The sequence below is a fragment of the Pongo abelii genome, chromosome 19 (assembly GCF_028885655.2).
Source record: "Pongo abelii isolate AG06213 chromosome 19, NHGRI_mPonAbe1-v2.0_pri, whole genome shotgun sequence".
NCBI classification, from domain to species: Eukaryota; Metazoa; Chordata; class Mammalia; order Primates; family Hominidae; genus Pongo; species Pongo abelii.
In genome coordinates, this window is record NC_072004.2 from 31,701,786 (window position 1) to 31,729,259 (window position 27,474).

General features: G+C 49.9%; 1 protein-coding gene across 1 annotated transcript in view; it reads right to left on the reverse strand.

Moving 5' to 3' along the window:
- LOC129051270 (tensin-3-like) overlaps positions 1-27,474 on the reverse strand; it is a 252,609-nt gene that overhangs the window by 211,699 nt on the left and 13,436 nt on the right. Inside the window, exon 2 of the mRNA XM_063718537.1 lies at positions 9,472-9,583. Within this exon, the coding sequence (XP_063574607.1) occupies positions 9,472-9,583 (112 nt within the window). The remainder of the gene's footprint in view (positions 1-9,471; positions 9,584-27,474) is intronic.

Here is a 27,474-nt window from a genome sequence, read left to right on the forward strand (position 1 = left end):
TCTCCATCAGATATTCAAAGGGATCATAATATAGAATACTGCAAAATGAAAGGAAAGAGAGAAGATGGTACCAATCCCTCAAAAACATCTTAAGTCTAACTCAGGAAACCCTCTTAGTAATTGTCTACTTCAAATGCACGTTTGGAAGGAAACAAGTCCCCCACCTCACTCTGTGTGTGAGCAGACCCCAGTGGTGGGGCCACTCATCACCATGTAAACCAAGAGCACCCTCCCAAGAACCCCAGTCCCCCACACACATGGGTGTGACTGTCCAGGACTTCTTTGTCCCTCACTAGCCCAGCAGCCTGGTGGCAGATGTCCACCTGTGTGTGGGTGGCCAGCACCTGACACGGTAGGCACCTCCTAGACCCATGCTAGCCACAGTGAGCTGGTTGGAGGGGCGAGGGTGATAGGGGAGCCTGCCTGTCCATGCTCACCCTAGGTTAGGGGCCATCTGGCTGACTCATGCAGAGGCCAGGCTTTGACCCCATCCTCTGGAAAAGAGCTCCTCACATTTCTTTTTTTTTTTTTTGAGACAGTGTCTCACTCTGTTGCCCAGGCTGGAGTGCAGTGGCGCAATCTCGGCTCACTGCAAGCTCTGCCTCCCGGGTTCATGCCATTCTCCTGCCTCAGCCTCCCGAGTAGCTGGGACTACAGGCGCCTGCCACCACGTCCGCTAATTTTTTGTATTTTTTTTTAGTAGAGATGGGGTTTCACCATGTTATCCAGGATGGTCTCGATCTCTCGACCTAGTGATCCGCCCACCTCAGCCTCCCAAAGTGCTGGGATTACAGGCGTGAGCCACCGCGCCCGGCCGCTCCTCACATTTCTAAACACTTCAGGCCTGCTAGTGTCCCAGGGTAGCCGATACCCCCGTGCGCTCCGTGAAGCACAGCACTGCCTCTTCCCTGGCTTCGAGGATGTGGAATCAGAAGTTGCCACTTGGCCTTGTCCCCCTGCCACACCTAGGCAGACCTTGCACACCCAGAGAGCAGCATTATATCCATCTGAATAAACCGACAGAAAACAACCCCACAACTTAACATAAAATTCCAGTTACTGGAATCCAGTTACTGCAAAACAAATACTTGGATTTATGAGCTTGGCTACATTACTCAGTGAGTATTAAGAATCAAAATCCACCAGCACAATCAACTAACACATCCCAGACGTCCCTGGCATGCAGAAACCCCAAATCCTGACAACCCAGACCGTTGAGAAACATCTGGGAGGGGTCCAGGCCTTCTTCCCAGCCACAGAGTTAGAAAACAGGAAGGATTTCAGGCAAAATCCAAGAGTAAAGTCAGTGTGGAGGCGGCTGAGAAAGGCTTTGTATTGCAACAGAGGAGCAGAATTTAGAGGCAGGGAAGTGCTGCTTCCCATCGGATAACCACCACCGACCAGAAATTACTCAGATGAAATTTGACCTGGGGGCCTCCTTCCCCTTTGGGAGCTTCTGGAAGATTCTGTCGTGTTGCCACTTCTCTGGATGGGGCAAGTCTGATGGGACGGCTGAGCTCAGTTCCCCGGTGGGAGTCAACCCCACGGTGGGGCTGGGCTTGGCCTCAGGGTGGGAGTCTCACCACCTCCAATTGTTCTGGAAAGAACTTTGGAAATAACATCTGGAGCCATTTCACATGGATTTGCCAGACAAGAGCAGATCAATGAGCCAGGTGTTTATCTGCACAAATTCATCTGGATTGTCATGCAACTTACATTGTCTGTGCACCTACTGGGCTCTAGGCCCTTTGCTGAGACTCAGGATACCCAAGTAACAGCAGTGCATCACATCATAGTGGGGGCAGTCGGCCCAGGGGAGCAGATACATTCATAAACAAATGATCAGAATACAGCAGTTCCTCCATCGTCCTGACAATGCCCACACTCCCTGCCCACCCACCTCCCCAGAATTTCCTGTCCCTCCTCTGTGCTCCCAGGGCGGCTGCAAATACCTCTGATAAAACACTCCTCACACGGGATCCTGTTCGTGCTCACTGCTCCAGCCCACTAGACTCCGAGCCCTTCGAAGCCTTGGTCACCGTGGGCATCGCAATGCACCAGACGCCGCACCTGCTCAGTAAAAGTGTGCTGGTGAGGGTTCACCCTGCAAGACAAGACAGCACTCCACTTTGGGACGGAGGTGTCTGCCCTGTGCACAGGCACCTGGTGAACAACACAGAGCCAGCCCTTCATGCCTCCTGGGCTCCAGCTGAGGGCAGAGAATCACTGCCCCAGTGAACATCCAGATGGCTGGCTAGTCACTGGCCATGGATAGTTCTGGAGGGAAAAGGGCAGATGCTAGGGGACACAGTGGCAGGGCAGGGAGGCACCTTCCTGAGGACCTGGTGCTGAGCTGAAACCTAAAGGATGAGGGTCAGCAGGCAGAGCAGCACAGTCCAGCAAAAGGTCAAAAGTGAGCCCTGTGCAGCTGGCCTCTCAAAGCACCTGGGGGATTCAGGAGAGACCAAACAAGGCAGGCACAGCCTCAAAGGGCCACCATGAGGATGCAGGCACACGTTCTTCCCGCTGGATGGTTTACAGTTTCCCAGAGCCGTTCTCTGAGTACAAACAGGACAGGAGCGGAGAGGCAAACAGGAGAGTGAATCTCAAGGGCATCCCAGCCTGGGCAGACAAAGGGCCAGATCCAGGGAAGCTGGGTTAGGAAGGAGGAATGGGAGGTCTGCAGGGTGATGGAGACCGGGGCCCAGCCTCCAGGAAGAAGGCCAGCAAGGGTGGAGCAGCAGGCAGGGCTGGGGGCCAGAGCCTGGCCGGGGCTCTCCCATTCAGTGGATCTGGGTCCCAGGTATCAGCAGGGATGGGATGCCTGCCCCCCAAAAGTGGGTACACCATATCCCCCTGCCTCCTCAGAGGCAAGCAGGATCATAGATTTATTGCTTGCGTTAAGTTAGAAAACTAAAGCCTCTGTGCAGCAGCAGCTTTTGCAGGCCAAGGGCTCTCAACGGGTGACATTCCCTGGTGTGTCTCCCTAAGGCATTTCAGATCTGCCCACCTCTAAGCCCCAAGCCTCTGCACTGGAAGGTAGTCCCATCCACACCCCCAGGCCAGCCTCATGGCCTCCACGTAACTTCCCATCCCCCAGTACTCCTGCTCTGATGATGGGGGCTTATCTCAGCCGCCTCAGCCTACACCATGACACCTCCTGTCCACAGGGCGCCTTGGCCTCAACAGACCATGGCACCTCAGGCTTGGGAGCACCCCTGTCACCTCAGGCTTGGGAGCATCCCCGAACACCTCCTGGTCTCTAGCACACACATTAACTTAACATAACTGAAAAAGCTAATGAAAACAATCATGCCTAAAAGACTTCTGAAACATGGAATCCTGTATGTTTTTTAAAAAGAGTTTCTAGGCCGGGCGCAGTGGCTCACGCCTGTAATCCCAGCACTTTGAGAGGCCGAAGTGGGTAGATCACAAGGTCAGGAGATTGAGACCACCCTGGCTAACACAGTGAAACCCCGTCTCTACTAAAAATACAAAAAAATTAGCCGGGTGTGGTGGCAGGAGCCTGTAGTCCCAGCTACTCGGGAGGCTGAGGCAGGAGAATGGCATGAACCCGGGAGGTGGAGCTTGCAGTGAGCTGAGATCCCACCACTGCACTCCAGCCTGGGTGACAGAGTGAGACTCCATCTCAAAAAAAAAAAAAAAAAAAAAAAAAAAAAGAGTTTCTATTGTTTATTAACATAATTCCTAGAGCTATGTGCACAAAAACATAATGTCTCCCCCAGTTTGGGCTATTTAAAAATTACCCTAAACTAGGTGGCTTATAAACAGTTGCTTATTTCTCACAGCTCTGGAGGCTGCAAGTCCAAGGTCAAGGCACCACAGATGCGGTGTCTGGGGAGGACCCACTTCCTGGTTCATAGATGGCACCTCCTTACTGCATCCTCACCTAGCCAAAGGGGTGAGAGAGCTTTCTAGGGTCCCCTTCATAAGGGCCCTAATCCCACCCGTGAGGCTCCACTCACAAAACATAATCACCTCCCCAAGGCCCCACCTCATAATGCCACCATCCCATGGAGGGTTAGAATGTCAACATAGGAATTTTGGGGAGACACAAACGTTCTGACGGTAACACAGGGCACACGTGAGGCAGTTCCAAAAAACTATCCCACAGAAAGAAGACAGACACTTCTCTAACGGAAGTCCTCAAGATCTCAGTGCACACATGCCCAAGGGCACAACACTCACCACGTGCTTAAGTCAACAGCACCAGAAACCAGAGGTGGGCCCGTCCCTTGAGTCAGAATGCCTCTGCCTCCAACGGTGCCCATGGCTGCTCTTTCCTCCCAATGCCTCCACCAAGCGCCTTGAGTGGGGGTCCCTCCTCGGGGATGGAGCCTGCAAGTGCTCCCTGAAGGGCAGTGACCCTCCTTTCTCCAGAAGGCAAAGGTTTTCCTTCATCTGGGCCAGTTCCTGGTTCCTTCTCCTGATAATGGGCCTCCTGCCATGAACTCAACAGGACATGCAGCTTCCTGAGCCTACCACATCCTCAGCTTCTGCCAGTTCTCTCTGCAAAAAGCAGCTGTGTGCTTGCCATCACCCACCACAAAGAAAGGACCCAGGGACCATGGGGACAGACCCTACTGAAGCCCACCAGCCCAGAGGGCTCAAGGCAGAAGAGCTTCACCATATGGGACCGCTAAGAGGAGAGCAAGGAGTGAGGGAGGAATTCAGACACACACACACACACACAAGAACACACATGCATGCACTGCAGGCAGCCAGGCTGGAAAGGTGTGCACAACTCAACACACCATCCCCAGGATTCACAGCCACCAAGCTCATGGCAACTCTTTGGGGAGAGGCTGAACCAGCGCCCTCTGAAAGGCAGCACATCCAGGATGCAGTGCAGCACTGCCTGCCAGCACGAAGCAGCCGTCCCCTGGGAAGGCGGTGGTCCTGCCCTGCACCTCACTGGCCTGGCAGACCAGGCCCTTTCACGTACACCCCTCCCTGAGTCCCAGCTCTGCACCACTGGATCTGCATTTTCATGCCCATTTTAGGGTTGAGAAAATGGGCTTCATAAAAGCCTACTGTCTAAAACTGCCCAGAGTGAGAGTGGCACAGCCAGAACTTGACCCCACATCCTGATCTCTTTCTACTGCCTCTAGACAAGATATCCTATCCTAGCTGAGGGGCCCAGAGCCACAGACAGGGACACAGCGGGAGCAGGTGCCTGTGTGCCCATAATACCTGCATCCTGGCTGCCCCTGGAAAGGAACCAGCCTAAAAAGGCAATGGGAGCAGCAATGTGTCTCTGCGGTGGAAAGTAAGCTGTGGGGGAGGAGGAGGTAAAGAAGAAAGGGATAAACCAGGCATGAGAAGAGGGGTGAAGTCACCTAACAGCATACCTGTCCATGAGTGATTTTCTTCAAGGGATAAAAAAATGTATATGGCTTTTTTTCCCCTTGTTACCTCCACTGACCAAGAATCTATTTCACCAGTGAGAAAAACCAGTGCTATACTGGGTTCCCTGGAGTAGAGGAGCATTAGCCAAACAGGACAGAAGATAATGCTGCACTAGGACAGAGCTGGCAGCCCCATTGCTTGTCCATGTTGGGTACGTGTGGGGTCCTCCAGGCCAAAGTGGGCCTTGAATCCTCAAAGGTGATGCTCTAGGTGTCTCGCTGCCTCACACTGAAGCAGAACTCCAGAGAGTTCCAAGAGGAGGTGGGAAAGCATCAATACCAACAGAAACCAGTAGACGGGCTGTGGGGCCACCACACTGGGCCTTGTTCTCATGAGTGCCTGGATGTTGCCAGAAGCATGTGAAATTTAAACCATTATCTGGAGATAGCATGCCTTACTTCATCTTCCTTAACAACCAGATGACACACAGCAAGATAAGCCTGTTGAACATCTTGTCCAGATAGGGCACTATTTATTCCCTCTCTTCTCTTTCAAGAACAAAAGCTGCTCCTGTGCGCATGCACATTTTCTGTTTCTATCTCCCTCAAGATAAGATAATGGACGTCGTAGAGCAGCTGAACTCTACAAAGTGGTCTGAACAGAAGGGATGCTCTCACATGTTCCCTCACAATGTGGAATATCTGTGTGCTCAAGCAAATGCATTCACTCAGACGCATGCACGCATGCACACACATGCAATCACAGGTGTGTGCACTGCTTGTCCTCATATGCATGAACTCAATCATGCATGCATGCACCGCACACATAGCCATGCATATGTGCACCCACACACTCAGGCACATACACACCACTCTGGCAGGCCTCCTCACCCCTCCCTAATATTTCACACACCACATATTTAAAATGCCACAAAACAGAGTTCATTTGGAACCAGATGATCAATCTGGGGTCCTTCCCTGGCCCTTTTGAGTGTGTGCAACTGCAGGACAGAGGAAGAGACACAAGTCCCAACCCAGGGAAGGCACTAAGACGATGATCCTCCAGATAAAGAAAGAAGACAGCTCCCCACCGTCCAAGACACGCTTGCGTGTTTCACAGCTGGAGGCCGTGCTTTCTTCAAGCTCTTCTCTTTCATTGGTTACATTTACTTTGAAAATAGTCAACGCTACTTGAATGGCAGGAACAGAATACTGAAGTACTAAAAAGGATGTCTGAGATAACTCTTCAGTAAACTCAGTTTTCATTTATACAAAGAAGGAAAAATTACTCCTCAAGCAGTATAACCAACCTAGTGCAGCCCAAGCCACTGTGGTAAGTTGTGCAAAAGGCCTCTGTGTCTAAGCAGCTCCCCCACTGGATTACAGCTCAAGGATGTGTGGTGCAGAGGCTAACCAAACACACATGCGGCATCAGCCATATGGAGCTACCCACAGTGGGTTCCCTTCAGAGCAATCCTAACACCAATAACAAAACTAAGTGCCACAACGCTGGCTGTGCACTTTAAGCCTGACTTCTGCCCTTGGAACAGCCCTAAGTCCTAGACCCAGAGTGAGGAGACTTTGCCCATGTCAGGGGCAGGGCCAGGACCCAGCTCTGTCTGACCTCCGCCTTTGCTCCCAAATCAGACCTGTCCCCACATAGCACCTGACAGGCAGAAGTCAGTTCATGGGGAACCTTTGGTTTGCAGCTTTGCCTGAGATGTCATCACAGGATGAGGAAGCCGAGAACAAGCCCAGGGTGTCCCTGCTGGTGCCATGCTGCTCATGACAGCTCTCCCAGTATCGCCCCGTGGCTCCGCTGGCACAGGACCAGGGCTCTAGGATCAACACCAGGCCCTTATAGCTCTGATTCCCAGGCTCTCTGGGCTGCTGGTTTCATGGTTCCAATTCAACCACGACTTTCCTTTTCCTTCTTTTCACACTTGAGAGTCAAAGTTAGAGACCAAAATTTTAAAATATGAGCATTTCTGGCCGGGCGCCGTGGCTCACGCCTGTAATCCCAGCACTTTGGGAAGCCGAGGCGGGCGGATCACAAGTTCAGGAGATGGAGACCATCCTGGTTAACATGGTGAAACCCCATCTCTACTAAAAATACAAAAAAAAAAAAAAAAATTAGCCTGGCATGGTGGCAGGCACCTGTAGTCCCAGCTGCTGGGGAGGCTGAGGCAGGAGAATGGCGTGAACCTGGGAGGCAGAGCTTGCAGTGAGCCGAGATCGTGCCACTGCACTGCAGCCTGGGTGACAGAGCAAGATTCCATCTCAAAAATAAATAAATAAATAAATAAATAAATAAATAAATAAATAAATAAAATATGAGCATTTCTATGAGAATGACATTCAAAGATGGGGAGACTCCTTGGGCTTCTATTTTTGCCATGTTCCTGGAAAGGCACAAAGCCCCTACTGGACCCTGTAGGGTATGTGGGACACAGAGGGGCTGCTATGTTTGCCCACAGACATTTTAGAGCAAGCTTGATGGAGGACGCCTGTCCAAGAGCATCAGTGCAATTTCTCATCACTTTACACCTGCAGGCCCCAAACACAAAGGGCCACCACATTTGGCTGACATGGCCCTCCTGAACTGGACAAGCTATGCAGGGGAATGGCCAGTGACAGGCCACAGCATTCACAGATGACCAAGACATCACCCAGTGCAGTGCCATTTGCAAATATGGGCTTATAACAATGGCTCACACCTGTAATCCCAGCACTTTGGGAGGCTAAGGCAGGAAAATCACTTGGGGCCAAGAGTTCCAGACCAGCCTGGACAACAGAATGAGACTTTGTCTCCAAAAAAGTAAGAAAATTAGCTGGGCCTGTGGCCCATGCCTATAGTCCAGCTACTGGAGAGGCTGAGGTGGGAGGATGGCTTGGGCCCAGGAGGTCAAGGCTGCAGTGAGCCCTGATCATCCCACCGCACTCCTACCTGGATGACAGGGCGACATCCTGTCTCAAAAAAAAAAAAAAAGTTTTGAATCACAGGATGTCCTATCAGTTGGCTCAGAGTACACTATAGCCCATGTTCTCTGCCTTGGATGCAGATCTAGATGAATTACACAAATGGCTCCCTGGTCTCTGGCTTCTACTTAGCGACCAGGGTGGCCGGTACCCACCACTCATCCAACACATTCTTTAGCACTGACTTCTCCAAGGGGCCGAATCAGCGGAGGGGCACCCCAGTCTTCTCACCCACACTCAGGCCTTTGAACTGTAAAAGAATCCCAAGAGCCCCTTAGAGGCCCCTGGTCACATCCTCAACCCATTAAGGTTTGACTGCATGCATCTTTCCATCATAGGCACCCTAGTCTAAAGTGGCTATCAGGGACCACCTGCTGGGGGTCTGCAGGGAAGGAGGCACTGAGGGGGAGGTCCTAACACCACAGAAGCCCACAGGCTGAGACTCTGCACATTTTCTAGAGGAAATCCCCAACCCCGCAGATGAAATGATGCCAAAGAGCAGCCCCCGCACTCTCCAAGGGCCTGGTCCTCCTAGTGACTCCCTCTGTGTGGTTACCCCACTGGTCCGCCCAGCAGTCCCTGCCCCCCGACCATTCCCACATTCACTACAGTCACACATCTCTTACTAGATTTATTAATGTGCAGTCACAAAAGAATTGGCAAGTTCCATTCATTACTTGACGTCTAAATATCTAGTACCCAAGCTGGTGGCTTAGTTTAGTGACAGGATCTGAAAGGGGCCATACCAAAATGAACCTGAATTCTAAAGATAGAAACATTTCATTCGCAAACTTGAGTAAGAGATCTGAAAGTCAAACTAAATTACCTGAGTTACTGACACTTCAGAGCAGACCCGAGAATAAATGATTAATTTACAAATTGCTGCCTCCTCTCCCATCGGGGAACTCTGCTCTTTCTGTAAAAATGTCCTCAAGAGCACTTATCTGTGTAAATACGGTTGGCCCCTGCTAAGTAAGGGGGTGGGGGGTTGGGGGACCTATAAACTAAGAAGGGGAATTCCATGATTTAACTTTCGGAAACTCCCGAAAAAAAGTTTTCGTTTTGTTTTTTGTTTGTTTTGCCTTGGATTAATCGGCGAAGAGAATCATAAACACAGAATTACCTTGGCATAAAATACCTTGACCGTCAATAATTTGTTTGCAAACTCCACACACTTTGGATTTTTTAAAGGCCTTGTTCTTAAAAGTGTGCAGACTCGAGGTTAATTCTTCTGGCTGAAAAAGTAAAGGAAGAAATTGTCAACGTTTCATCTCATAGTTTGTTTCTTTTTCCTTTTCGGGAGATAATAAATCTAGTGGAATTTGTAAAGAGCAAAAACAGGAATATTACCAAGCAAACACAGAACAAGAAACCATCTTGGTGATGCTAAAATTCCCAAGACGACCCACGGATACCCTGTTAGCATTCCCAATTCCAGAGTCCTAGACGGACGTTCACTTTCACCCAACTCATCAATCACCACATGGGGTGCCTAGAAACATTACATCAACCAACATCATTATGTGAAAATGCACTCCCTTCCAGACTTGAGCCGTAGAGCCACCTACTTCTGTGACAAAGTAATCCACATACACTTCTAGACTCTCAACCCTTTTTCTTCTGGAAAAAGTAATTAGCTAAACAGCACAATTATGTTATGAGGAAGTCAACTGGCTTTCCTGGTTCAAAGGTGTTCCAGAATCACCACTAAGCTCTTGAGCCTCTCTGAGCTCTCCTGCAGAAGAAGAGACAGTCCAGCCTGTGACACACATGTGGTTCTTCTTCAAACACAATTACAAGCATTAGCACTTGGAAAAACTAACCACTCGGCTACCTATTCATGTTTGTAGAGCCAAGGCTCCCAGCTATATGATAACCTTGTAAGAATTCAATTTGCTTTTAGAGTCAAGCACTAATCATATCTATTTGCTGATATGTGACCGTGTATGGATTCATTGAGGCCATTACTCACCCACTGGAATAATTAAATTTATTTGAAAAGATGAAATGGTATTTAGAATGTGGAATAAATGGTACAACTTCTTTAGAAAATGGTTTGACAATTTCTTATAAACTTAAACACACCTGTCCTATGACTCAGCAATTCCATTCTTATTTACACTAAAGAGAAATAAAAACCTATGTCCACAAGAGAAAGAATGGTCATAACAGCTTTATATAACCCAAATGTCCATCATAATAACTATTCTATATGCTGGAAGGTTAAGTAGAGACCTGAAAAACATAAAAAGATCCAAATCAAACATTCATTGAGGAAAATGTAAGAATATGAGATGCAAGATACACTGGATGAGATTACGGGCAGGTTAGAGCCTGCCAGAAGCACAGGTGAATGAACTTGAAGACATCACAGTACAAACCTCCCAACACAAAGCACACAGAGATGAGACAACCTAAATAAATAAATAAACAAGCATCAGTAAGCTGCGGGAGAACTTTAAACAACATAACATGTGTAATGGAGACTGACGGAGAAGGGCAGGGAAGGGGGGATATTTGAAAAAATAATGGCTGAAACTTTTTCAAACCAGGAGGAAAACTATAAACCCACAGATCCAAGAAACTCAAGAAATTTCTTGGCCAGGCACGGTGGCTCAAACCTGTAATCCGAGCACTTTGGGAGGCAGAGGCGGGTGGATCACCTGAGGTCAGGAGTTCCAGACCAGCCTGGACAACACGGTGAAACCCCGTGTCAACTAAAAATACAAAAAATTAGCTGGGCATGGCGGTGGTGCCTGTAATCCCAGCTACTTGGGAGGCTAAGGCAGGAAATCGCTTGAACCCAGGAGGTGGAGGTTGCAGTGAGCCGAGATCGTGCCATTGCACTCCAGCCTGGGCAACAAGAGTGAAACTCCATCTATATATATATATATATATATATATATATATATATATGTGTGTGTGTGTGTATTTCTAGCACAAGAAATGTGACAGGAACTACCCCCCAAGGCATACAATAATCAAATTGCTTAAACCCAGTAACAAAGAGAAAGACCTTAAAAACAACCACAGGGCCAAAAGACACATTACATGCAGGGAACCAACCATTAGGATAACAGGTTTCTCATTGTTTTAAAAAATATAAGTGAGAAGACAGCAGTATAATAGAAAATACTGAAAGATGGACACAAAGAAGGGAACAGACACCAGGGCCTACTTGAGGGTGGAGGGTGGAAGGAGGGTGAAAATTGAAAAACTACCTATCGAGTACTATGCTTATTACCTGGGGGAGGAAATAATCTGTACACCAAACCCCCATGACACAAAATTTACCTATATAATAAACCCGCACATGTACCCTGAACCTAAAAGTTAAAAAAATAAACAAAATAAAATAAAACAAAAAACTGAAAGAAAATGTGTCAATCTAGAATCCTGTACCCAATAAAAATAGCTCTTAAAAATAAAAGTGAACCAAAAACTTCTTAAAATATGTAAAAAAAGATATACAATTAAAGCCCAAAAAAAATCATCACCAGCTGACACATATGACATATTAAAGACAGTGCTTGGGCAAAAAGGACATGGCAGATGGAATTACGGCTTTACACCAACAAATGAAGAGCACCAGAAATGCTAATTACACAGGTAAATTTACGAGTTTTTCTTATTATTTAAAGCTCACCAAAAGATAATTAACTGTTTAAACAATAGTGTAATGTGACATATGACATATCTAAAAGTAAATTTTCTGATAAAATAGCACAAAGTTCAGGAAAGAAGAAAAGGAAATATACTATTGATGACAGTGGTTGCTACATCACACTGGCTGCAGCAGGGAGGTGCGGCTGGGGCTGCACTCTCCATGGAGCCGGTGGGAGCTCCGCCTCTTCTGAGTTGGGGTGGGAACTCCCTGGGTACCACTGCAGCTGCCCAAACTGCAGCTGTAGATCCAATCCTCCCTGTGTTCTTGAGTGGGGCCAGGAGCAGGCAGGATCTGTCCCCCGGGGTGCAGCTGCAGCCACCATCCACGGCTGCAGACCTGGGCCTCCTACTCCAAGCAGGCGGGAGCTGGGGAAAAGCAGGAGCTCCCTGAGTGCAGGCAGCTGCAGCCACCCTCCCAGGCACAGGACCCAGGCATCTCTGCGGCCTGCACCCTCGGGGGCATGGAAGCCCCCCCCACCCCACCATCCCTGCTGGCTCAGGAGTGTCTGTTCTGGCTGCCTGGCCTGTCTCCTCTCCCGGCCCCCCACCTCTGATCTCAGAGCGGGATTGGGGACAAGTTCCAGGGCCTTGAATGGCAGCAGTAGGCAAAGTCCTGGACAGAACGGGGTGGGTCCTCAGTAAGGCCCCACCTTCAGGCAAGGGAGGGCCTGTAGGCTGGGGATGGGCTGCCAGTCCCACAGACTGGAGTGGGGACTCATGGTGCCTCTTCCAGCCCACCCATGGCCGCCCATGGACCAATCAGCAGGCACTTCCTCCCCTCCAAGGGCTTTTCCATGTTCAGCCAGAGCAAGAGAGAGGACAGAGAGAATGGAGAGCCCACAAGAGACCAGCTGCACAGAGGACCTACCCTCTCTGCCGAGAGCTTCAGAGACCTGCAGAGATGTTGGGACTTCCAGCTGCAGAGCGGAACCACCCTCTCCAGGGCCTCCTCTCTGCTGAGAGCAGCAGAGTTCGGGATGACCTGCCTACAGAGAGGACACTGTGGGTCTCCTCTGAGCTGTTTAACACTTAATAAAGCTTATCTTCATCTTCTTCACCCTTCCCCTGTCTGCGTATCTCATTCTTCCTGGACACAGGACAAGAACTCAGGCAAAGGTGCCACTGGCCACAGAGGTTTCCAGTCAGAAATTGGACATCCCAAAGATTCCATAAGACTATTATAAGGCTCTCATAGTATTCATGAAGTGGATATAATATCACTTGAAGGTAGCCTGTGATGTTACAGAGGTATAGTATAAACCCTAGAGCAACCACTAAAATCATGAATTGTAGGTAATAAACAAACAAGAGAGATAAAATGAAATAAAAATTATTCAATTAATCTAAATGGCAAAAGGAAATAAAAGAAAAGCAGAACAAATAATAGGTAGGAGAAATAGAAAACAAGTAGCAGGATGACAGAGTCAAACCTTGCCATATTAATAATCATATTTATGTAAATAGTCTAAATATCTCAATTATAAGGCAACAAAAGTCATCAGATTATATAAGTATATTTTCTTTTGAGATGGAGTCTCACCCTGTCACCCACACTGGAGTGCAGTGGCGCAATCTCGGCTCACTGCAACCTCTGCCTCCCGAGTTCGAGCAATTCTCTGCCTCAGCCTCCCAAGTAGCTGGGATTACAGGCAACCGCCACCACACCTCGCTAATTTTTGTATTTTTAGTAGAGACAGGGTTTCACCATATTGGTCAGGCTGGTCTCAAACTCCTGACCTCATGATCCATCCGCTTTGGCCTCCCAAAGTGCTGGGATTACAGGTGTGAGCCACTACACCTGGTCTTTTTTTTTTTTTTTTTAAGACAAAGGCTAAAAAAAAGAAGTACCTTGCTGATGTTAATCAAAGGGAAGTTGGAGTGGCTATATCAGACAAAGTAGGCTACAGATCAAAGAACATTAACAAGGATATAGAAAGTCCTCTCATAACAATAAAAGGACTGATTCATCAAGAACACAAAACAATCCTAAACATTTAATCACTGATATGGTTTGACTGTGTCCCCATCCAAATCTCATCTTGAATTCCCACCTGTTGTGAGAGGGATCCAGTGGGAGGTAACCGAATCATGGGGGCAGGTCTTTCCTGTGCTGTTCTCGTGATAATGAATAATTATCACGAGATCTGATGGTTTTATAAGAGGGAGTTCCTCTGCACAAGCTCTCTCTCTTTGCCTGCTGCCATGTGAAATGTGCCTTTCACCTTCCAAAATGATTGTGAGGCCTCCCCAGCACTTGCAACTGTGAGTCCATTAAGCCCTTTTTCCTGTATAAATTGCCCAGTTTTGGGGATGTCTTCATCAGCAGCATGAAAATATACTAATACAATCACCTAATAAAAAACTTCATGGCCAGGCACAGTGGCTCATGCCTGTAATCCCAGCACTTTAGGAGGCCAAGGCGGGTGGATCACTTGAGCTCAGGAGTTCAAGACCAGCCTGGCCAACATGGTGAAACCCCGCCTGTACTAAAAATACAAAAATTAGCTGGGTGTGGTGGTGGGCACCTGTAATCCTAGCTACTCGGGAGGCTGAGGCAGGAGAATCGCTTGAACCCAGGAGTCGGAGGCTGCAGTAGGCTGAGATCATGGCACTGCACTCCAGCCTGAGTTGACAGAGTGAGACTCCATCTCAAAAAAAAAAGAAAAAAGAAATAAACTAAGGGAAAGGGTCCTGAACCAAGCAGAAGCCTTCATGTAAGTTCTGATACCTACACTACAAGCTCTGTGGCCCAGGACAAGTCACAACCTCTCTTAAATAGAAAAGATATCCTCCCCCTCTTGTCTCTTAACAGCTATTGTAAATGACCAAACGCTATACCATCTATCAGTTCATAAGAATCACTGGGGCAGCTTTTAAAACAGCTGACCCAGGCTCCACCCCAGACCAATTAAATCAGATTACCTGGAGGCTGAATCAGAACACTGGACTGTTGTCAAACCCCCCACCCCAACTCCATCCCGTGATTCCAATTTGCGGCCAAGACAGAATCACCACTGTATATAACAGACTATATTATAAGTATCTATATACATTTAAGGCACTGTTATTATGTAGTTGTTCCTATGTCAGTATCTGGTTTTTTCAAAGAGATTGCATCCTTTCTGATAACAGAGATTGTGTGTTCAATGCTCTGCAAAAGAAGGATAATGATGCTGCTAATTATGCAGTTGGTAACACTAGCCAAGTGCTTCTGTGTCATTACTGTAATCACCACTAGTCTACAAACCGTGATGGTGAGATGCAAAACCGAGATGCAGCACCACACAGCCAATGGATGAGGCATATGGGACTCAGGCCCCATATGCCTCAAGCCCCAGTCTCACGCTCAGACAAGAGCAGCATTCAAACACCTAACAAACACATCTCTCTATTGCAATGCAGCAGCTGGTACTTACTTTTCACTCGTATTGCAGTTATTTGTTTATATGCCTTCTCTCCTGTGCTAGATTGCAGTTTCCTAGATGCAGGACACCAGGCTCTTTCCCCTTTGTCCTCTTAGGGCCCTGCCCAGCGCCTGGCAGACAGTGGACCATGGACCCTCAATTAATACCTGTTGACCAAATGAATTAGCCACAGTCTGTGGGCCAAGGAAAGATACTGTGACCTTTTATTCCTTACAAATACCTTTATTCCAACCAGGGAGAAAGAGGCACTGTTTTCCTGCAGCTTTCTTGCCCAGTGGTCCACAGCTAGAAAACTTAAAGAGGGAAACAGCATAAGCACTGTTGCGAGGGCTCAGCCATTTGAATTGCTGGATCCCTGAGGAGTTCATTTAAGATAGTGTAATAACATCTGCTCACGCTTCATCTGTACATAACATCTCTATTGTAAAATGAGACCAGACGGGATTAGACTGCCCTTGTTTTCACCTGATACTGTGCTTTCATTTCTCCCAAAGGGGGAGAGGAGGCAGCAATGCTGAAGCATTTAGCAGGCTCAGTTCAGGAATCTAAATTGCACTTAATTGTTAGGAACAAAATGTTGGAAGGGTAGAGAGCAGGCTGCTGGTTCCACAAGGACTCCCTGAGGGGGACACAGTAATTAGTGCTGGTCTTGATTGTGAGGTCTCTTTTGAGAAAGAAAAATCTCTGCAAAATTGAACAGGGAGGTGCTCCACATGAATGCTCCACTCTGCCGAAATGCAAAACCGCAGGGACCTCTCGGATAGGTTCTCCCGGCTAAAGGTCGCCCTGGCAAAATGGTTACACACGCAAAAGTGCAAAGCTGCATCAGCACAATCCCAGCTACGTTTTCCTTTCAGGAAATATTCAGCTCTACCATAGTAAGAGGATTTAGGTGGGCATTCAGGCACCTGGGAAACCTTCAGAGGCATTCTGGAGAGGCAGACACTGATCAAAAACACATTCCCAGCCCAACTTCACTCTGATGTTAAACAGCCAGGAACACTTCCAGGCCTCGGGGATATTTCCCAGCCCACAGGGGGGCGGTATCTGGGGCAAGAGGGACACCCTCCACATCCAGCACATATTGTTCCCACACTTCCAGGCAGCAGCGTTTGACCACTACACTTTAAAAGGGAACGCAGTACACCTCAAGTAACCAGCTGAAATTTTGACAGTTTTTCACTCCACAGAACCTTATAAAAGTTTCAGAAAAACAAATGCAATGACTTGGGGAAAGGGAGGCTGAACCTAGCGGGGAGCCAACTAGCACTGCTCTGTTTAATTCAAACACCGTGAAGGGCCGTCTTGTGGACCACAGAGCACCGCTGGAACCCATGCGGTCCCCAGGGAACCTGTAAGGATTCCTACATCCCAGCGCATCCCCCACGTCATTGCAGAGCTCAAATGCCCTTTACCTTTGCAAGAAACACGCGAGGGATAGCAGGTCTGCGCAATGGCCAGTATCCCAATTCCATTGCAGGGAAAGGAACCCAAGAAGCCTTTTCAAGAGGCAGTTGGGTTAGAAAGAGCTAAGCCCCAACCCTCTTCCACGCTTACCAGAAGACTCCCCCATTAGGCAAAGCTCCACTGGCCCTCTCGCTCCTTGTGCTGCGCGCGCACACACAAGGGTACACACGCACCCACCAGGACTCAGGCACAGACCAGCGCACACATGCCTGCACACACAGACGCGCGCTCACAAGCACACACGCGTGGACGTGCAGACGGGGTGCACAAACACACACCGACATACGCGCACTGACAAGGGCACATGCATACACATGAGCACAAGCGGGTACACACCGGCACAGCGTCCACGGGCACCAGTGCACACCCGGCGCAGCCCACGTGCATGCAGCCCTGAAGGCGCCCGTGCCTCGCGCCCCTGGCCCTGCACACCAGCTCCGGGCTGCACTCACCTGGCGCCGGCGCTGGCGCGACCGGGTTCCGCGCGCGAACCCTCCCGGTGGCCTGGGGGTCAGGGCGCGCAGCCGCATGGCCGCCCCTGCCGCCCGCGGGGAGCCGGGTCCGGCCAGGCGAGGACGGCCGCTGACCCCTCCCCAGCGGCTATCGGTGGGGGGAGGATGCCTCCCGAGTCCCCTGCGGACACAAGTCCCAGGAAATGGCCAACACGGGAGGGGCCAAGGGCTCTCCGTGGCCGCCGGCCCAGGTCCCAGCCGCGCGCCGCCGCCTCCACAGCCACTCCTGCCCGTCAGAAGTCAGACGCCGGGAACAAAAGCCAGGCGCGAGCGCACGGTCCCGCACGGCGTCCCTCCATCTGACACGAATTAGCCCTCCCTCCCCCGCCCGCCCCAACCGCAGCTCTGAACAAGCGCGGAGGCACAGGCTGAGCCGCCAAACACTGGGAAAGTGGGTGAAGAAACGCCTTCCAGGCGGGGGGAGCGGGGTCTTGCAGCCGCCATCTGACTGGAATTACCGACGCGCCGCGCTTGGCGCAGGGTTCAGCTTTACTAGGATTTCAAACCGCTCCGAGAACGCTGGCTAGGTGCTTAAAAGAATCAAAACCGAGCAAGCTCTTTGGCTTTCGGAATTTCTAAATCTTGATTATTATCCAGTCAACTCTGCATCTGTAATGAACAGTAATCTACACTACCCTGATAATCTAACTAGCAAACAGGGCATTTGGAGTGGAAAGCAGGGAAACACCGAGGCAGAAAGGCTTTTTTTCTAATTTGCCTCTTCAACTAAGAAAAACTAGGAGCCTGGCCTTGCAGAGAGGGACACGCCTAACCAGGTGAGGATTTCAAGCAAAGGTCAAAGCACAGGACCGCCCGGGGCCTTGCACACCTGGGGGCTGGGCTGCACCTCCCTGCCCCCGTCCCTATCTCCCAGCCTATCCCTCCCTCACCCCCCCCGACCCCCACCCCCCGCCATCCTGCTCCTGGCAAATCAGGACAATTCACAACACATCTGAAGTGCCTTCTTCCTTTATGGGTCTGCGATTTTAGAAGGAAATTAGAAACCCGAAGTTCAGGAGGTGAAGATGACAGGGTGATGGCAGAAGATGGACAAGCCAGGATCCTGAAGGAAGGGTCACTTAGAAACGCCAGGAGGAGAGGCGGGCAAGATCCACAGGCAGATCCCGCCTTTCAATGCCTGTCGGACTTCACCAGCCTTCCCGGGGCAGTGGATCTTGGCTGTCTACAAGAAGCTTTGTGGCAAGTCTAAAACTAAAAGAACATGTTTAAGATGAAGCCACTACCTGTGGTCTACGGGGGGCAGCGGAAGAGACCCCTGCCTCAGAGCAGGATAGGGGGCCTTCTAGTCTCAGGCCAGCTAACCCTGTACTCCTACCACTGGCCTTCACTCCAGGCCCAGCCTAGGGGAAGTGTCCCAGAGCTCAGCCTTTGTGGCTCCAACACCCTAACTTCAGATCTACAGCTCCACTTGCAACTCCACATGCCTTGGATGTGGGGAGCAGTCTGGGTGGGCTAAGTCGTGGCCTTTATGGCTGACATATGTGCAAAATCCAGCCATCAATTCAACTGGCCGACGTTAACCTCTCAAGTTCCGGCACTAAATATCCATCTTTCTGCTTCTGCAGTAGAAGAGTAAAGCTGCTCTTCAACTTTCAACTACAAAGCAAAAAACCTCCTCCTAGAACACACCATTCTGGGTTCCAATTCCTCACTAAATCATCACCTGGCAGACAAGCAGGCATTCTTATTTCCCCCGTCCTTCAAATGACACTATTATTCACCTTTTTCTATATTCATTCCTTCATTTATTTTTCTGTATTCGTTCATCATTGTTTTCCTATAGCATATCCAAACTCTAGTCTTTTCAAACATCCTTCCCTGAGAACACATCTGTATCGTATTCATTCCAGATTCCTTCACATCTGACACAATACGAGGTACATAGCAGTGCCTACAAACAGCTAAGAACAAGATGTGCTGCTGTCATGGTTTACCCAGGGCAAACACGCCCAGAGGTCAGCTGGATCTACCACCGCCCTTACCACGGTGCCCACAGGAACCGGCCAAAGAAATCTGAATTCAGCAATGAACAGATAGCCCCCAGCAGGATAAAAATCCTCCAACCTGAGTACCAGGATTCACACTCTCTGGGGTCCACCCAGGAACAATGGCCAGGAGCACAGGCCAGCCCACTGCCTATGCAAGCCAGAGTGGAAGGCAAATGGTTGAAGGTGGCTTTTTATTACAGGGATACCCTGAATCTGCTCTTACTTATTTAAAAGAGTAGCCATTCAGAAAACTCCCACACTTCATTACTAGTAACAAATAACATGCATGTGATAAACCTCCCCGGTGAGGACAACAAACTGATTTTTCACTGGCAAGAAACAGTGCTCAATCCTAAGGCGAATCTGCGTTCATCAGCAGGCCGCCTCTCCAGCCCCTCTCCCTGCCCCCCCACTCTGACCGCCTCCTGCCAGGCTTGCAATCTAGGCTCTTACACTCCAGGGTCCTTCTGCTCTGCGCCCTTGGGCTCACTTGGGGTTTCTCCCAAGGCAGTTTCCCATTCTCCTTTCTGGCTGAAAACCGCTGTCCTAGGCTCAGTTGAAGATCTGCCTCCCATCGGACCTCCCAGACTGGTTTATCATCCTCCATGGCTGAGCCACCCAAGGATGGTTGGGGCCCTGACACTCTAGTGTGGTCATAAGTCTTGTGCCTCCAATAGGAAGTCCTAACCTTGTCTGGGATTTTCTACACACAGCACCAAGCAGGAGCAATAAACACTGGTGCAGGAATGAAAACATTCTGCTTTGCTGTATTTCCACCACATCAACACTGGTGTTCACTGCCTGTCTCAGACCACACCCTTCTGAGTCCTCCCAGAAGTAAGCTGTAGCTGAGGGTCTGGGGATGCGAAGAGACTCAGAAGCCAGGGCACAGACTCCTCCAGGCACAGACCCTCACCTCAAAACTTGGGTGGCAGACTGGCCTCACTCCATCTTAGGGCCACAGTGAGCTCTGTGCTGCTGCCCAGCTTCCAATTTTCTTCATGCTTTGCCACAATCCTTTGTGCTTTATACTCACCGGGTTGTCTCCCCCTAGCTTCTGACTGCACTTGGTTCCCAGGAACAAAACAAGGTTCTTCCCAGGAACAAAATGAGGTTCTTCCCAGGGAGGATGAATTCCAGACGGCTAAGGCAGACATTAGCAAACCAGCCATCAGGAAGAGAGGCTACATCTCAACCTGGGTTGGAAACCCCGCTGGAACTAGGGACATGAGCCCCTCCATGAGTCAGACTTTAACACCAAGTACAAGGTTCCCTGGGGGAGAGCTGAGGGGCCACTCATGCCCTTGTTTTGTCACTGGAAACTGGAGGCTGCTTCTATGTGTCCATTCCCTCACACGATCATGTATTCAACCACAGATATGTGAACATAGTGTGTGCTCGATGTCAGAGGAAATACAGCGGCTGGCTCACTCCGCCCCTTCCAGAGGGACGATCTACACACAGCATTAGGAGGGGGCACGGAGTCCACAGATCATGGGAAGAACTCCATGAATGGGCTGTGACTTGAAGCAGAAGCAGACACTTTCCAGACAGGAAAAGAGGTGAAGAGAGGCAAGGGTGGTAAAGCGCCATATTTTTGGTGAACTGGCCAAAGGCTGGGTGGCTAATGCACAGCTGTGTTGGGACACTGAGGGTAGACAAGGCTCAAGAAGCAAGGACAGGGTGGTGAGCAGGATTGCACAAAGCAGTGACAAGGAAGGAGGCCCCAGTACCGAGCTGGGCTGGACTCCAACGTCACAGGGAGCTATAACTGGAAAAAAGGAAAAAGCATCACAGGACCCCTGGCAGTCCTGGGAGGACACTCAGGAGAAAGCAGGAGTGGACATGGAAACTCTAGGTAAGAGAACCTCAGCCTTGGGCAACAGCCCTAGAAACACAGATAAATGTACAGGGGAGAGGACGGCCATAGCAGTGGAGAGGTGACGGGAGATTGGTCATGCACAGGAAGATTGAGCATAAGGATCTGTGAGAACAAAAATGGGAGCCACCTTCCTTTCCACTGGGGAGGAGCTTGCTAGTCTAGAAAGGGGAACATTATACTAAGCCCTGTGTTGGGAGACAGGAATCAGGTATTGGTGTGACTCAGAGTTTCCAATCTAGAGACGTAGATACATCTAGAAATCAAAGTAGATGTGAATGTGTGTATACGCACCAGTGCACATGCACACACACACAGAGATACTCCCAGATCTGTCCTTGGAGGGTGGGGAGGCTCCAATAGCAACAGTCACCCCCAATGAGCCTGAAATCTCTTCTTTTTGGCCAGAAAGTAAGACAGCGCTCACAGAGCAATGGGTTTTTTAACAAAAAGACACAGGGGCCAGCCTGAAGAGGCTCCCACCAGGCAAACTGTAAACGACTTGGACGTCAAAATAGTGATAATATTGGATTACGACCCATTGAATACAATATGAATCCAAGACTCTTTGAGTCCCTACTGATAGAAGCAAATGACCAAGGCCGGGTGCAGTGACTCACGCCTGTAATCCCAGCACTTTGTGAGGCCGAGGCGGTGGATCACGAGGTCAGAAGATGGAGACCATCCTGGCTAACAGGGTGAAACCCCGTCTCTACTAAAAATAGAAAAAAAAAATTAGCTGGGCGTGGTGGCGGGCGCCTGTAGTCCCAGCTACTCGGGAGGATGAGGCAGGAGAATGGCGTGAACCCAGGAGGCGGAGCTTGCAGTGAGCCGAAATTGCGCCACTGCACTCCAGTCTGGGTGACAGAGCGAGACTACATCTCAAAAAAAAAAAGCAAATGACCACAGAGACAGTCTCCGAGAGGCAATGGGAGGCCTGAGAGCAGGTTATTAGGAAGAGTAAAGGTCTCAGCTTCCATGCGTCGTGGGATGGGAGACTCGGGAGTTATGTGCAGTGGAGAGACAGAATCTAATGGGCTGTCACTGGTTGATCTTTAGAGAGAATACATAGTCTCTAAATATTTTCCTTTATTTACTATTAAAGGGAAAAGAGTAAGTCAACAACAGAGAAGCCTTCAGTCTCCACCTAATCAAGGGGTCAAGGTGACCATGACCTTGGATGGGACAAGTCATGGTTGGCACCACCTGTGATTCAGAGAGGAGAACATGCATTACCACTGGGTGTTTCTGCAGAGAGGCATCATCTAAACCAAATCCTCACCACACCTTGGCCAGACAACCCAAGTGAGGGGTGGAGAGTCCAAATCCTTAGTCCCTCTGATGTGTGCTCACAGAGCCACTGCCCTGGCAGGATCCAGCCCTGATTCCTGATTCCTAGCCTCAGTGCTCTGCAGTTGGGGCCACCAGATACTCTGGGCAGATGACTCCCAGCTCTCCTCTACCCACTACATGCGCGTCGACACGAAATCTAACACGGCCAGTCCCTCTGCTCCATGGCTTGAAGGTGTTCGAGTGTGAGGGAGTTCCTATGTGCCACCTAAAGCACATTTAAAAGCACTTTACGGCCGAGCACGGTGGCTCACACCTGTAATCCCAACACTTTGGGAGGCTGAGGAGGGCAGATCATGAGGTCAGGAGTTCCAGACGAGTGTGGTCAACATAGTGAAATCACGTCTTTACTAAAGATACAAAAAATTAGCCAGGTGTGGTGGTGGGCATCTGTAATCCCAGCTACTTGGGAGGCTGAGGCAGGAGAATCACGTGAACCCAGGAGGCAGAGATTGCAGTGAGCCGAGATCACGCCATTGCACTCCAATCACAGGGAACAGTATAAGACTGTCAAAAAAAAAAAAAAAAAAAAAAAAAAAAAAAAAGCACTTTGCCTCTGATATTGAAAAAGCCTGTCTTCAGTTTAAGGAATTTCTGACATCAGCAAGTTGTTGCCAGCTCTCCTCTGCAGAAATTGAGCCTGGCCCTCTCTCCTTGTCCAAAGGCGGGAACACTGGTCCCTGGGCAGCAGGAGTCCCAGACACTGTCTCTAGGGGCAGGTCTTGTACCTGGGCCCTGTCCAAACACAGACTTTGGGAAAATCCTCCCTCTTGTCTCTTTCCTTGTGCAGCCAGCTTGTGCTCCATCCGAAATCCAGAAGGGACAGTGTAACAGTGTGCCTCCCAGGGCACTCACCCTCTGGGACATTCAGGAAGTGTTCAGGCACACTTGCATCTCACCTATCCAGCAAACATCTTCCCACCTGTTCCCCAGGACCATGCTGGAGGGGGAAGACCAGCAGAGGACTTTCGGGTACATGAGGTCCCAGGGGCTCAGGATATGTGCATGGGGCACCTGAAAGACTGGAGAGCTGGGGAGCTGGCTTCCAGTCCCTGCGGTGAGGGGGCTTTCACCCAGGCTCTTACTGACCCAGCAACATCCTAGGGGATGAGGAGTCCAACTCCCAGAGTGGTATTAATGATCAAAGATGCCATTTGTGAAGTGCCTGACCCTCAAGATGGTCCAAAGCCGGAGTTATCCACTCGGGTGGAAGCAGCACTTGAAAGCAGTACTGCTTTGTCCTTTACACAACACTGTTTCTCATGAAAATCACACAGACACTCAGTAGATATGTGATGAATGAGAGTCCACTGGCCACAGAGGAGAGTGTATGTATTCCACCAGTTTAACCAAAACATCTCCATTGGCTACAAAGTTCCCGGGCACGCAGCCTGTCCCCACCCATGGGAGTCCCCTGGGGTGTGCAGGCTCAGGCTGTCAATGAAATGTCATTCTGCGACTGCCACACTTCAGGGCTTCTTCTGACAAACAGATGGTGACTTCTGACATCCTTTGCATGGTGTTTTTGCCTGCCCTGGGGAAACTAGCATTTGTTCTCCGTTTCCCTCTGCTCTGACTCGTCACAGAGTTCCTTCCCCCGACTTTGAGAAGTAAATAAAAAATGCTTTCCTTACAAAATTCACCTCCAGTGGGTGCTTCTTCCCTCTTCTCTGCTCAAAACAGAGCTGTTTCATTACAGACTGTGCAGAGGAGAGCAAAAAAAAGTGTTAAATTAAAGTGGCTCCCCAGCCCCCTCCAGCTAAGTCCCTGGTAGGATCTTGCCCCCTTCCCTCCCTTCAGAGGAGCAGGAAGAGTCAGGGGCTGGTGCCAAGAGGAGCATCTTCCTTCCTTCACCTACCCATGGGTCGGGGGTGGGGGTGCCCGGCCAGAGAGATAAACAAGGGCCCATCTGTCTCCACCCCTCACTAGCACAGAGCACACCTTTCTCATGGTAAAACGGACCCCCATAGCTAATGGGCTGTCTGTGTGCCTCCAAAATCCATATACTGAAATCCTCACCCACGAGGTGATGATATTAGGAGGTAAGGCCTTTGGGAGGTGCTTAGGTCATGAGGGGAGACTCTGCATGAATGGGGTTAATGCCTTTAAAAAAGGGACCCCACAAGACCCTTCACCCATTCTGCCATGGGAGGACACAGACAGAAGGTGCCTTGGATGAACCAGGAGCCAGCCCTCACCAGACAATCTGCCAGAGCCTTGATCTTGGACTTCCAGCCTCCAACTGTGATAGCTTCCAGAACTGCCTGAGGTCGCAGAGCTAAATAACCACAAGCCCAAGTCCCCAGGTCCAGCTTACAGACCTACTGCTACCAATGGGTGTCCCAGGACCCAGGCACGGATCAGTAGAGCATCCCCGCACTTCCGACAGGCCAGTTTCCTCCTGTCAAATGAGCTGCCCCACCTATTCTAACCGAAAATGAGAACACAGGAAACTGTCTAGTTAAGAGGTGCCCTGTGCTGAGGACATCATGATTTACTTTTTACTTTTCCACTCCTTGCCAAGCATTTCTTCACCATCAAGTTGACTCCAAGCAGAAGAACCCTGCTGAGTTAGTTTGTACGAAAAGCCTGGACCAGATCCACGGTGTTAGGACTTACTCTGCCACTTTGAGCACCTCGAACACTAAAATCAGAGAGAGGTATGTTCACTTCCTCCAGGGGGGTGGAGAAAAAGGACGCAGTTGTTGGTGTTGTGCCTGGCCTTTTAAACTCTTCCGTGATAATACATTGAGATGTGTAAGAGGGCATTTTCTTTTCTTTTTTTTTTTTTTTTGAGATGGAGTCTCGCTCTGTCGCCTGGAGTGCAGTGTGGTGCAATCTCGGCTCACTGCAACCTCCACCTCCCAGGTTCAAGCGATTCTCCTGCCTCAGCCTCCCGAGTAGCTGGGACTACAGGCATGTACCACCATGCCCAGCTAATTTTTGTATTTTTAGTAGAGACAGGGTTTCACCATATTGGCCAGACTGGTCTCTTCTAGAACACTGAGGAAGAGCTAGATGGTAGTGCATGCCACTGGTCACAAAAGGGGAGGGCTTTCTACACTCCCCTCCCATAGAAATCTCTGTTACTCCGTTTGATGTGGACAAGGTGCCCAAGGCTCTAGCAAGTTTAACAACCTGCTCAGCTTCAAAACCTGTGCCAGATCCTTAAAAAGGGTGCTGGCGGCAAGAGGACCCAGCCTGGTCTCCCCTCCCTTGGGGGGCTCCCATGGGGAGGCTGGGGCAGTGGGAGGCGGGTCACCCACAGATAGCCATCTCAGTTACCAGTGTCCTTTCAGAAACCTCTCTAATCGACCCCCATCCTTTCACACCTCCCCGGTTTCTTCCTGACTGAAAATGCCCCAACATTACCTGACTTAGATCAGAAAATGACCACTGGACCACATCTGGAACTGTGGGTAATGAAGCCCTAGGGGATCCCACCTGGGGGCAGGCTGAGCAGTTCTCAGCCAACACTGCTCCTCAAATCCCCTGCAGGAGCTGGTTAAAAACATACCAACATCACACAAACTCCACCCCTACCACTTACACCACTGTGAGGGGACACCACAGACTTGGGGGAACCCTAGGCAGTGATATTTCTTCACAGTCTTCCCAGGGGCTCTGATTTGTAGTTGGGTTAAGAAGCACAGAGCCATGAGATTTGGGGATAGAGGCAGTTCCCTGCTCTCCTGTAGCCTGGAGCCTCCCCCAGGAGGCCTGGACCGAGGTGGGCCAAGAGCTGCGGCGGACCCTGACCCCACTCCTCTACTCACTGCCTGCGGGTTTATTATTAATTATTATGGGCCACAGTTTCTTCATCTGCTAAAGCGGATGATCAAATTGCAACCGACCTCAAAAGCTTCTAATGAGTGGCTGAGGCTCAGACCTTAAGCATCTTACCTGAGCCACTTGTCTCACATGGCGTCCACGTTGGGCACCCCCTGGCCTCGCATACAGTCACCGCACAGCAGCACTGCTGTTCTGGAGATGGACTGAGCTCCCAGGACCTGCCATCACTGCAGGAGAGCTCCTTCCTTACAGTCTTCCTGCGTCCCAGCCCTGTGCACATCTACTGCATAAGAGCCTGAGGAAACCCCCTCCCCCACCGCCAGGTGGCCCAGGACAATGAGGTGTTGAGGCTGGGAGCCTGTGGCAATTTCTACACATCTGTTTTCAGCTTCCTAAAAGGTTCGATGTATTGCTCTCATAATTTTTTTTAAATATCACTAAAGTATACTTACAGCATAGTACTCACAATCCTCTTATCCTCCTTGTTAAAAAAAAAAATGTTTTTAAATGTTATTCAAGCAAAGAAAAAGGCAGTTCAAGTCCCACCTCACCACTGAAGCTTCTCATCCTGTGTCTGCAGTGACAGCCATCACTGTCCACCCAGGCTAGCAGGGAACAGACATGGCCTTGCGGCATACCCCACTCATACTATAAACTACGCGTGTGCCAAGACCATGGTCTCTCAGTGTGTGCGCTCAGCACCCGCCTGGTAAGACACGGCTGTACTCAAAAGGCGCTGCGGATGGAATGGCTAAACCAACAAAGTCAGACGCCACGTTTTAAGGTCACCCACTTGACTACCACACCCCTCAGTCATGCCCTGGGCTGGGCCTTTGGAACACCCTGAGCTGTGGCCTCCTATCTGCTGCCCTTTGAGTTTCTGATTAGATGGTTTACAATTATACTGGCAGGGTTCATCTGTCCATTCATTCATTCCTGAGTTTCTAGCCTAGAAAGGAGCAGAGAGAAGATAAAGCCAAGGAGGCGGTGGACCCTCCAGGGTGAGGAGGGAGGGAGGCAGTGTGT